Below are 12,472 nucleotides of genomic sequence, written 5' to 3' on the forward strand. Positions count from 1 at the left end.
AACTGTGATGGGAATAATGGAGTCTATATGAGAATTGTGGACACCATGAATGAAAAGTGAAATAAAATTTGGAGACGATGATAGAGATTGAGGAAATATACGAATAGATGAACTAAGTGATGTTGCAACAGTGAAGGAAAAGCATATTAACAGCACCTTGTAGCCAATAAATAGATATTTTGTTATGACCTTTTATTTTCTCTTTATTAATTAAATAGCAATTGTTTATTTTTAGGTGCAGTGACATAAATAATATTTTTTTTACTCTGGTTATTCCTGAAAGTTTAGGGTTTCCAATGCAAGTGTTCTACCCAAAGATTACCAAACTCAAGGTTAACTTTGACAAATTTCCAAGAGTCGGGAAAATGATTCCTGAAACTTTTGAATCTGAGTGGTCCAGTTATCTCAAATTCTATAAAGAATCAACAAAATGTGGGATGGGAATTTCTCGGAAATCAATAATCATTGCTGCTTAGAGTAAGTGTTTCATGTCAAGTAAAGAGGTTGACTATGGAGATCAAGTTTGGTGAGATGGCCTATTTTGCCTTATTTTTCTTTTTCTTTATTTCTTCCGTTAATCCACTTAATATCCATCAACGTTTTTTTCTCAAGTTTTTCTAGCTCAACTGACTGTTTTTTTTTTTTTTTCTTCTGACTGAAAATGTTTAGTTTACTTTACATTTCATGGTCGAACTTGAAGCAAAAGCCCAGAAAAGTAGTTGATGCGTAGTCATCTTTCGTGCCAACTGGGACAGAAAATCTCATGCCTGCGAGTAATTTAAGGGAATGTAAATTGTAAAGTTCTTGAGAACGTTTTCTCGAGGATAATGCCTGCCAAGGGGATTTAAACTCTAAATTATGCAGTAAAATTAAGTGTAAAATAACCGTTAGATTGTGCTCATTATCACGATCATATTCCTTTTTCCATCAACTATTAAAACTAGACTCAACATTACCTTGTCAATTAAATTAAGCACCATTTCGACGAGCAAGTCCTAACAGCCCATAGTGCTGGTAAGCCACAAACAATTTTTTTAAGGAGACGTTTGGTTCATGTATTAGAATCATGTGATTAAAATTATTTTTGATTTACATATATTTTTTGTGAGAAAAAAATACTGTAACGAACCATGAACTATGATTCAAATTATGGTTTGAATCCTCCAACTAAACATCCTCTAAGTAGAAGCTCATTTTAATAGTGCTCAAGATAACCCTACCAAATAAATTAAGAAAAATGCTCAAATGACAAATACTCTATCTAAAAAGACAGTAACGGAGAGAGTAAACAAAAAGTACCAATCGATTTGGCAAAGATTATATAACCAAAGCTCATTTGCCTTGAAGCAAACGTGTCAGTATGAACAAAAATGAAATGAGATCAGTAATTCTGAATGTCAGTATGAACAAAATCTCAGTGAACCAAATTGTCTTCTAGAATCCAATATCAGGGTGCAAGCCTTAGGGGATCGCGGGGGAATAAAGATGTCTTCCGGATGTTGTTCAATCCGCAGAAAAGCATCACCACTCGCTCCAGCCCTACTCCAAAGCCACCGTGTGGAGGCGCACCATATCTGTATTAGCCAACCATAAGATTCATCAACAAACATCTAGAACACAAACACTTTAATTGCTTGAAGTTTAAGCCAAAAAATGGCTCCCAATTTGGTTTTGAGTTGATTGCATTACAAGTATCTAAATTCAAACTAAAATGCAAGTTATCAAAGAGAGAGAGCGAGGAAAATCCTGACAAAATAAAGTAAATTGAACTCAAAGACGCCACTTTAAAACCACACTTTGCCAAAAAATTTACCAAAATAACAACATCAAAGAAGAAAAGCAAAATGTCTGCTAATTCTTTTTCTTTTTTTTTTTTTTTTTGGCCGAGATGGACTCACTCTTAAAACTTAAGCCTCCTCAGAATTAGGCCCCGTTTATTTCACAAATTCGAGTTTTGCTACAGTAAAAAGCTCTCGGAAACAGTCACATTTTTTTTTTTGCTACAATAAAAAGCTCTCACATAAAATCACATCTCAACTCGAATTAAAAACTCAAATAAACGAACTAAACGGACCCTTATAATATATAACCCATACCAGAAGGCAACTTAAGCTGGTCAAACTTATGGGATAAAGTCTCCTTTCAACTAAAATACAAAAGAGATCTAAGAAGCTATGATGCAGACATACTATAGAAAGTAAAATACCTAAAAGAATCGATATAAGGCGATATTGTCTTCACATCAATCCCACATGCTTGTGCACGTTCTGCCAAGAACTCTGGCACATGAACACGCTGGGCTCCGGATATAATCTCCTCACCTGAGAAAAAAAGGAGATCCATATTAGTTACTTTTGCTCACCAGATAGATGTCGGTATTCCTTTTTCTCTTTTGAGTTGGGAACATATTATTCTCTTTTCAACTTAGTCTTATGCTTTACAGATTCCTTTGTTGTACAGGAGGTACCATATTCACACCTATCTATTTCTCCTTCTACTGAGATATTTGAACAAAACACCCATTTGTTGCTTATCAAGATAATGCACTTTAATATATAGCATAACACTCGTAGGTTTCTTATCAAGATAACATATTTTAATATATAGCATACTACCAGTGTAAAACCATATATTCACAATCTCACATTATGAGATGAGAAAACATTTATGAGACTAGTTTTGTACATATCGTGATGGTCTATAATCATATATTAATCTACCTAAAGATGCGTAACTTGTTTAAGGGAACAAGTTAATACCATAAACAACGAGATGGGCAAACTCACAAAACGAAGTATGGAAAGGCTAAACATCCTCGTCGCTTGTTATCAGTATGCAATGTATCTCAAGAACCCAAATTCAAAACAGAAAAATAGTTCGGCATTCATGTGATGCCATTTTCTATTTTGATAGGAAGAAAACGTGATTCCAAAATTGGAAAGTAAAATAAGTAGTAACATTTTTAATAATTAATGATGATTCTTTTTTATTAGTACAATATTACTGCCTGCTTACCTCGAATGAAGACGTCAAATGAATTGCTGTAAGCAGGATTATCATAGCAAGGCATTGTATAGAATGGTCTAACAACCAAAGGATAGCGGTGAAGTATGTAGAACTCAGTCCCGTACCTAAAATCAAGTGAAAAATGTAGTTCATAAATTTACAATGACTAAACAATTTTAAATAAACAAACTTTTTAACAATGCAAGCAGAAAGCAAAAATGTGTAATCAGTAAATTACTTCTCTAGAACTAGCTGGCCCAATTTTCTCTCTGACTCAGTGTTCAAGTCCCCTAGAGGATCAACTTCAACACCAGCGTCCTGTGCATGCAAGTTAAACTTAACATAAAAGCTAAAAAGGATATAAGGCTAAAAGGGTAGAACAAAGAAAGAATCATGCAATTATTATCACTGGTAGGCAATCTTTTCACCCTTTTTTTTTTCATACAGGAATCCTTTTACACACAAGAGTATTGAAAGCTGTAATCAGTCTTATCAATCTGCCTTTTATTCAGAGCCAAAAATAAGGTCTTTTATAGATAGCAATTAGCAATGTTCATGCAACGGTAAAGATAGAAGTTTTCTTGCAAACAACAAAAAATTGAAGTGGACAAAGAAAAAAGATCCAAACTCCATACTTTCAGCATTTGAACACCTTCTTCAAATGTAAGCCGTAGAGTGTTCCTCAGATACTGCAAGTTTAACGAATGCAAATAATCAGAATCAAACATTATAAGGAAACAAATGCAAATAATCAGATTCAAACATTATAAAAACTTTTGAATTTTTATTATATAATGAATAAGCAATGTTATACCCATATATATAAATTTTTCTGGGGTAATGAAACTAGTAGGACTTGGTACATCACTTACTATATAAAAATCAAGAATAAAGCATAAAATAATTACAACTAAAAATGAATCATGACCTTCAGAGGTTCAAATGGATATTGCTTCCTGATAGCTTCAAGCTGTTTCTCACAATTTTTATTCAAGCTGTCGAACATCGCAACAAATAAACGGTCCACAATATCCATCACCTGAAAAAACAATAACATTCTCAAAGAGTCAAAATCACAGACTATCACAGGAGTCCTTGATATGACAAGCAATGGAAATTATAACTCTACCTCAAAGTAGTGCTCCTTGATTTCCATTTCAACATCAAGGCCAGTAAACTCACACAAATGCCTATGCGTGTAAGAGTCCTCAGCTCTAAACACAGGACCAATCTCAAAAACACGCCCAAAATCACCACAGATTGCCATTTGCTTATGAAGTTGGGGTGACTGAGCAAGGCAGGCTGGCTGTCCTTTGTAATCCAGTTTGAAAACGGCAGCACCACCTTCACTGGAACCAGCTATTAATTTAGGTGTATGGATCTCTACAAATCCTTCAGAAAGCAAGAATTGCCTGAATATCTGCTCGATGATGTCACAACAACAACCAGGGCATAAGAAGTACATTACATACAAGGGTAAATATAGAAAAAAGATTTTTCTGAACAGAAATAAGAGTGTGTGCATGTTTTTGTGTGTGTATATGAGAGAGAAAGAGAGAGGGGAAAGCAGAAAGTGCAAAGCTCCAGCTTTCCTTTAAGCACAAACTTTCTTCTTTATCAATGCCTAATTTCTCATAACGAAATTATTGGAAAAGCAATGAAAATTACCAAATAGAGCACTTGCATATTTATTAACCTATTTTCTTAAAAGAAATGACCAAGCCTATGAAACAGAATTTAAGATTTAACCAATTACTAAAACCATCACAGCTCCAAAAGAAGGAAAATAGTCTTCCAAACATGAGCTGACAGTCTCACATGTTTATACAACAATTTCTCTTAACAAACAAAACCTATAAACCAACCCTTAAATAAGTCTCGAAACATCTTCATTTCCTGCATTCCTAAATAACAAATATGCATATAAAGAAGTGGAGGCAAAAAAGAAAGGAGAAGATCAGGAAGTAGAATCTTACAGTTCCAACTTGGCACTGAATGCGGAATATACCCTGATTAGCAGGCGTTCTCATGTCGATTACTCTATTGTTCAGACGGGTATCTTGATTAACACGTACAAGTTGTTCCCCAGCCTATACCAACCAGATTACACAACAAATGATTACAAAGGGGTTCAAAAACTTCCAAATTACAAGTAACCTATCAGACACACAAGACAAAAACACAAGTGAGAAAAGGGAGACAGAGAGAGGTCATTACTTGCAATGCCTTGTCAATCTCAACTTCACTTCTAGCAGCATCCTCGACATTAATAGGTAGAGTTGGCAAGGCCGCGTTGACACAGTATAATTTCCTCACTTGTACTTCCACCTGCGATAATAAACAGCAATATTTACAAACAGATTTTCCTTTTACTTTACAAGAAACTAAACATGATTGAAAAAAAAAAAAAAACTAGAATAGCAAAACTAGAAAACAAGTAATAATTTGCCATCAAGCAAAACAAAAACATCCAAAAATATCTCTGCAGAAGAACTTTACTAAGCTTTTCCGTGCACTTTCTCATTTAAATCACAATTATACTATTTTTCAATGATATTCTTGTAGGCCAAAAACGAAAACAAAACACCTTCATAACCTCTGAACCTATTACCTATCTACATACTTTTAGATACAAACTGATTAGTTAAAAGTAAAAAATTAAACTTTGAGCTTCTTATCCGATATATATTTTCCGTTTATACAAGAACAAACATAATTATCTTCCAATTAACGATATAAGGGATTAATAATTTTTTCCATATTTCCAAAATAGTTCGATAACCTGCTGTGTTGCTCCCTTGATGGCGTCTTTGGGAACAGAGACGATCCCTTCAACGTCCACGATCGACTCGCGGCTCAATCCCGAGACGTACTTCACCATCTGACGGCTGACAACGTCCGGAATCGCCGTCACCACGCACTGCACGGTGAATCCTTTCTCTCTGACCACCAAGAACGCCATGTTCTTGCTGACGGACCGGATCGTCTGCGATCTTCCCCGCACGAGCACGCGCTGGTCCTTCAGCGCTTCGCTGAGCGCGCCAACCTCCGTCCAGTTTCCGGTGTCGACCGGAGCCTTCGACTGGAGCTCCGGGAGCGGCACGTCGCCGTAGTTGGCGGCGAGCGGATCTTCCTCGATGGAGAAATTCGACGCGGAGGCGGCTAAGGCGGCGGCCTCCTGGCGGCGGCGCTCCTTCTCCAGTTTGGCGGCTTCCTTCTTCGCGGCCTTCTTGCTCGCGGATTTGGACTCGTCCCCTTGCTGCTCTGGTTGAGAAGCTTCGGATGACATTGCTGTAGGGGAATTGGACCTCAAAGAAGTTTTGTAGGTTATTTAGGGTTTGTTGGCAGTGCTGGTAGGAGGCTTGTGAGGAAGTAGGCGATGACGAATAAGAAAATGGAGAGCTCTTTCGCTACTTTTTTACGTTTTCCTTAAAAAAAAAACAAAAAATAATTTGCACCAACGTTCCGTTCGTGTTCATGATTCATGACTATAATTTAGAATTATTTTCATTTTATATATATTTTTTATGAGAAAAAATATTATAGTAAATTATAAATTATGATTTAAATTATGGTACGAATCTCCTTTTTAAATGTCAAGAGAACATTTAATTGATGAATTCAGAATCATAATTCAAAATTATTTTTTATTTATGTGTTTTTTTTATAAGAAAAAATATTGTAGCAAGCCACAAACTATGATCTGAATCATGACACGAATCCTTGAACCAAACGCACGCTTAGATTTGTTCGTTTGCACATAAATTTTAAAAAAAAATTAAACCTGAGTTATAACTTTATTTAAGTTCATATTTTTTTATAAATTTTAAGTTTTAACTTAAATTTATGGTTAAAATCTGAGTTCAAGTTCCCTTTCAACTCAATTTTCTAATCTCAAACTCAAGTTATTGAATAATATTTTTTTTATTTTTAAAAACGTCATAACTTTTTCATTTTGATTTCGATTGAGATGGTTTTTTTTTCTATGCGTTCACAACGAAGAGATAAATAAAATCTCACCCATATACCCTATTAAAATCAACTATCACCATTGAGTTTTTATTAAAATACGATCCAAATATAAATTTAAGTTTTGACTCACTCAAATAGATTATCACCATAACTCAAAATGTGCACATCCAAACACAAACTCAAATTAGAGTCTCAACTCAAACTATACTCAAATACACATTAACTCAAATCAATATCTAAACTCAAGTCACCATAACTCAAAAACTCCAAAAGAACAAGTCATTAAACAGATGTTAGGTTGATTTACGTTCTTAACTTTAATCCTGTATGTCAGAGAAAAACATTATAGTAAAATAGGTTAAACTTAAATGTTTATAAAAAAAAATATTGTAATAATAAAATTTGAATTTTGAAAAGAACAAGGCCTGAACGCTTAGGCCATGTTTAGAATTGATCCTGTTTTTTTTTTTACGTTTTTCGAGAAAGAAAAAAATAAAAACGTTTTCAAAACGGCGTTTGGCACAATAAAAACAAAAAACGGAAATAAAAATGATTTTTTGGTTTATTATAAAATGAGAGAGAAATAAAAAATAACTTTTAGTTATTTTTCAATTTTTTTCATTTTCTTCTCTCTCGAGCAGAGAGAGAAATATAGACATTAATGAGTTTTTTTACACTAAAAATAATCTCTTGATAAAACTACTAAATATATTTTCAAAAATAATTTCTATCTGAGATTAAAAACGTTTTCATTTTCATTTTAATATAAAAAATAAAATTATTTTAAAATGAGTTCTAAGCACGCCCTTAGAGTTTATCATTTGACTATAGTAGATATGGCAATGGAGCAAGGCAGGGAGGACAAATATATTTTCCTATCCCTATCTATACTCTACTATTGTTTTGTCTCTCGTACCCGCCTAGGCCCATTTAATTTAAGGTGGTGTTATTATCGGAGAATCTCTACTAAGAGAACTATTCTCATAATCTACTCTTTTACCTACTAAGAATTTAAAAAATATTTGCAACATTATCAAACTTAAAAAAAAAATCAATTAAATTAATTAGAAAATTAAACAACATAGCTATTAACATGTCATGAAAATAAATTGAAATCTTAATACTAAATCTAAACTCTAATATTAACAAACTAAAATTTAAAAATTAAGTCCAAACTCGAACATATACAGGTGTATATGTAATTAAGGTGTGGGTGGGTTGGGAGAAGCAGCCGGGGTGGAGATAGGGGAGCTTCTCCTATCCCAACCCACCTCTAAATCAGGGGCTAATTTTTACTCCCATACACGTCCTCACCCCAATATAACATACTCTATATTCGACTTATAAAGAATGAATATCTGCTGATATATCCGTGATAAAATTGTCATCCTAAATTGTAGCAGGGTCACATGATCACTTGATAAAAAGTAATACCCCGTCACAGATTCGAGTTTTGATACAGTAAAAAACTCTAAAAAATAGTCACATTTAACTTTTTTGCTATAGTAAAAAGCTCTCACACAAAATCACATCTCAACTCGAATTAACGAACCGAACGGGCTAAATTTAAATAAAATAAACTTTATATTTTAAAAAATTAAAAATTTACAAATTCTCTCACTCTAATCTAAAGTGTTGCCTCCTTTATTAGAAAATAGCGACATATGCATCATCATCATCCTCCAACTAGTCACAGGATTTATTTGTGATCAAGATCATAATAAGTTTGACATCTCGTTCACTTCGCGAATTCGAGTTTTCAATTCGAGCTGAGATGTGACATTTTTTTAGAGCTTTTCACTGTAGCAAAAAAAGTTAGATGTGACATTTTCTGATAATTTTATACTGTAGAAACCTAAAATTGAAAACTCGAATCAGTGAAATGAATGAGGCCGTCATTAACACAAGTACGCTACATGGCAAAATTTTAAACTTTGAGTTAAATTTTAGTAAAATTTTTAAAATATTACAAAAATAATAAAATGACATATTAATAATATCACTTTTTGTAATATATAATTATAGTCATTATTTTAATGATATTAAATTTTACTATTATTGTGATATTTTAAAAGATCTGGTATATTCAAACTTCAACTATTTGAATTTTACTATATACATAAAGAGCCCAAATTACAATTTATGAGATGGTCGGAGTAGTTCTGTGTTATTTTGAGTTGTATGGAGTGAAACGAGATAACTCTTATTTTTTTTATGGTTAAATTGGAAATTGGTCGTAATGTTTATCGGCATGGGAAGGCATCTCATTGTTAGCCGAATGAGATCTAAATGGCCAATCAGATTTGGAAAGCATCTCATTTTTAGCCAAATTTCAATCCTTATAAGTGGCCCTTTAGAGACATAACATTCTTATTTATTTTGATGAGGTTAAATCTCCTACTTATATAAAGTGAATTTCACTAAATGAGTATAAAATTAAATTTAATGAGACTCACTATTTTACGAGTAATGAGTAAATATCATTTTGCTTAGAGATATTATTCATACGATGGCAAATTCATACAAGACTGAGAAATTACAAGAGCAGTTTTGTGTCATCTATGGTGCGTTTGGTTAGAACGTAACAAAAATATTTCATGGGGTACGAGTCAAATTACTTGAGCAAGTTGTGGGCTTAACAATTCTCGGAGGACTACAAGTCAAATTATTCCAAAGATCATCTTCAGTGTAAATTTCAATATTAATGTTATATTTATCACTAAAAAAATGTAAAAATAAGTTAAATAACATATTTAATGTGCTATTATATTTGCTCCTTAATGTATTATGTTATTTCAAGTGTTATATATATTTTTTGTCATTTGTTTTGAAACTTGGCTAAACTTAAATAATTTTTAAAAAGAATAACGTTGTAATGATAAAAAATAAAAAAGTTAATATCGAGCAATAATCATGAAATGCCAAATTTGATATTTGTAGCATTTGTCAAATTTAGCGTTAAAGAAACTTTCACTCAAATATCAAGATTTTGCATTGGTAAATCAATTTGCCATTGTATTGGAGGAGCTTTAAGGTGAAGACATCGAGTCTTATGGTCGTTGCTGCTGGTTCATATAAATTGTATTATGATAATTTTATCCGCATCTTTTTTATGGCACGTTAAGATCGCATGAAGCGTAAGCAAAAGCAATTTTACTAGAGAGATGATAGTTGTGTTAAAAATTAATTCCGTTTTTATTTTTCACGTTTTTTGAAAAAAAAATTAAAAATATTTTTTAAACGACGTTTGACGCAATAAAGACAAAAAATATAAATAAAAATGATTTTTTAATTTAGTGTAAAATGAGAGAAAAATAAAAAACAACCTTTTAGTCGTTTTTTATTTTTTATTTTTATGTTATCCTCTCTTGAGCAGATAGAGACATTAATGGATTTTTATATTGAAAATAATCTCTTAATAAAACTACCAAACGCATTTTTAAAAATGATTTATATATGAGATTGAAAGCGTTTTCATTTTCATTTTTATACAAAAAATAAAATCATTTTGGAACGAAATCCAAACGCGCCCGATGTACTAAATATCTAAGTAGTGAAGTCAGATGCATCAACAAAAATTCAAGCACTATACTGATTGAATTTGAGTCCATGCCATTAATGTGGTAAAGGTTGTTCAAGAATATTCGAGCGATCTCAATATTATTAGGTCTCGTTTATTTTATTGATTCGAGTTTTCAATTTTAAATTTATAAGGTGAAAAGCACTCTATAAAGTATCACATCTAAATTTTCTTACTACAGTTAAAAACTCTCAAAAAATATCACATCTCAGTTCAAATTGAAAACTTGAATCTGCGAAGTGAACGAGACTTTAATTAATATTAGGACAATTATTAGTCTCGTGCATGCAACCCGCTATTTAGCAAATAATGTTTTTATGTGTTCTAATTCTGTGACATGGTTGGATGCAATTTCGTTATGTATCGACCATTCGACCCTTTTCTTTTGCATATGATTATGAAGATGCTAATAAGTGGCTCATGATTTATGAGACGTTTGGTAAGGGGATTCATATCGCGATTTGAATCATGGTTCATGATTCGCTATAGTATTTTCTCTCACAAAAAATACACGTAAATAAAAAATGGTTATAATCTCATGATTCTAATCCATGAACCAAACATATCTTTAGTAATTGGGGGTAGTTGCCCTGTAATTGATAGTCTAATTAAAATTTTGACAATCACATAAAAGGCCAAAATTACCCAACATGTCTCCACAATTTTCCCACGCTGAATCAGCGCAAACAAGAAAAAAAAAAACAAAAAACTCACGACGGAAGAGAAAAGAGAGCCGATGTCGATTTTGACTACCTCCGACCGACCCACCATGAATTGAGATCAGACCCAGAGAGCCCATGAGATGATCTACAAAACCCCCCTCACCTCACCGCCCGATTCGTCGCCGATCGGTCAAAATTTCAGTTTGAAATTTCCGGCCACAACACCTTCCAACGCAGATTCCGGCCCCGTCCGATGTCTAATCCTCCGACAAGTGGTGTCTTTAGACTCCTCTCGTCGAGCTAAACAAATCCATATGAAGTTTGCCGTCATTGGTCACTGGAATAGTTCCGACCATCTCCTGTTATATTTCTGGCAATTTCGTCTTTGGTCGCCGGAAGAGTTCAAGCGGGCAATTTCATCTTTCCACCAACAATCTGGGTCACATGGGCTGTTGGGAATGGTGTTCTAGAAGCATAAGATGTAATAAGATATTTATTATTTATTTAATAAAATAGTTTATTCATTATTTTATGTGCATATATTTATGAATATCAATAAAAATTTCATGATAATTTATGTAACCTTAAACATTGTATATAAGTATTATATACGAGAGGATAATGTTTAAGGATAATAATCAAAAAGCAATGTTCATAATGAATTTAATTAAAGTTCAGAATCTTTAATTAAAACATTATTAATACATGTCATTCCCATTTAGAATGGAACGGTGTTATCCGCACTGTTAATATGGTGAGATATTGAATGAGTGTATTTCGCATAATGAGATTATGTGGAACAAGGACACATACACAATATGAATTTATAATAATTCCGTTAAGTATAGAAATTCTAATTGAGTCTACCGATGGTCATATATAGAATGATCTTAATCCTGAGTTCTTAACAGACTCATATTTATGGATTCGTGTCTTTTAATTTACTCGGTATGGATTCTGAGATCCTGAATCCTATTCCTTGTATTTTGGAGACATGATGAAGTAGGTAGCCGGGAATGTTATTACACGAGATGGAATCCATTCCTTCTTAAGAAAGAAGTAGATAAATAATTCTCTTGAGGATTGATTCGATACTTGGACCAGTAGGAGCTCCGATTCATGAATGTGTTTTATGAATCATTGTTAATTAGAGAATCAATGGTACTCAAGGATAAAGAAGTAATTAGAGAGGTTAACAGATTTTACCTTGCTCTAATTATGAATTATTTATGGAGGATTGATCTATATGCAA

General features: G+C 32.9%; 1 protein-coding gene across 1 annotated transcript; it reads right to left on the reverse strand.

The window, feature by feature from the left end:
• Window positions 1-1,285: 1,285 nt before the first annotated feature.
• LOC21398031 (aspartate--tRNA ligase 2, cytoplasmic) lies at window positions 1,286-6,452 on the reverse strand. The gene is made up of 10 exons (XM_010097184.2): window positions 5,789-6,452; window positions 5,224-5,334; window positions 4,983-5,096; window positions 4,136-4,426; window positions 3,935-4,045; window positions 3,642-3,695; window positions 3,245-3,324; window positions 3,016-3,131; window positions 2,207-2,321; window positions 1,286-1,574 (listed from the first exon to the last, which is right to left on the reverse strand). The coding sequence occupies exons 1-10, from the start codon at window positions 6,293-6,295 to the stop codon at window positions 1,448-1,450; spliced, it is 1,626 nt and encodes a 541-aa protein (XP_010095486.1). The 5' UTR covers window positions 6,296-6,452; the 3' UTR covers window positions 1,286-1,447.
• Between the last annotated feature and the right edge of the window lie 6,020 nt (window positions 6,453-12,472).

This window comes from Morus notabilis, unplaced genomic scaffold (assembly GCF_000414095.1).
Source record: "Morus notabilis unplaced genomic scaffold, ASM41409v2 Scaffold699, whole genome shotgun sequence".
NCBI classification, from domain to species: domain Eukaryota; kingdom Viridiplantae; phylum Streptophyta; class Magnoliopsida; order Rosales; family Moraceae; genus Morus; species Morus notabilis.

Excerpts from the sequence above, each read along its gene's own strand:
- LOC21398031 (XM_010097184.2), bottom strand. The coding sequence starts at position 6,295 with ATGTCATCCGAAGCTTCTCAACCAGAGCAGCAAGGGGACGAGTCCAAA. Across the intron at positions 4,427-4,982 it reads TTCAGTGCCAAGTTGGAACT|ATATTCAGGCAATTCTTGCT; the intron begins GTAAGATTCTAC and ends ATCATCGAGCAG. Across the intron at positions 3,325-3,641 it reads AAGGTGTTCAAATGCTGAAA|GACGCTGGTGTTGAAGTTGA; the intron begins GTATGGAGTTTG and ends TTGCATGCACAG.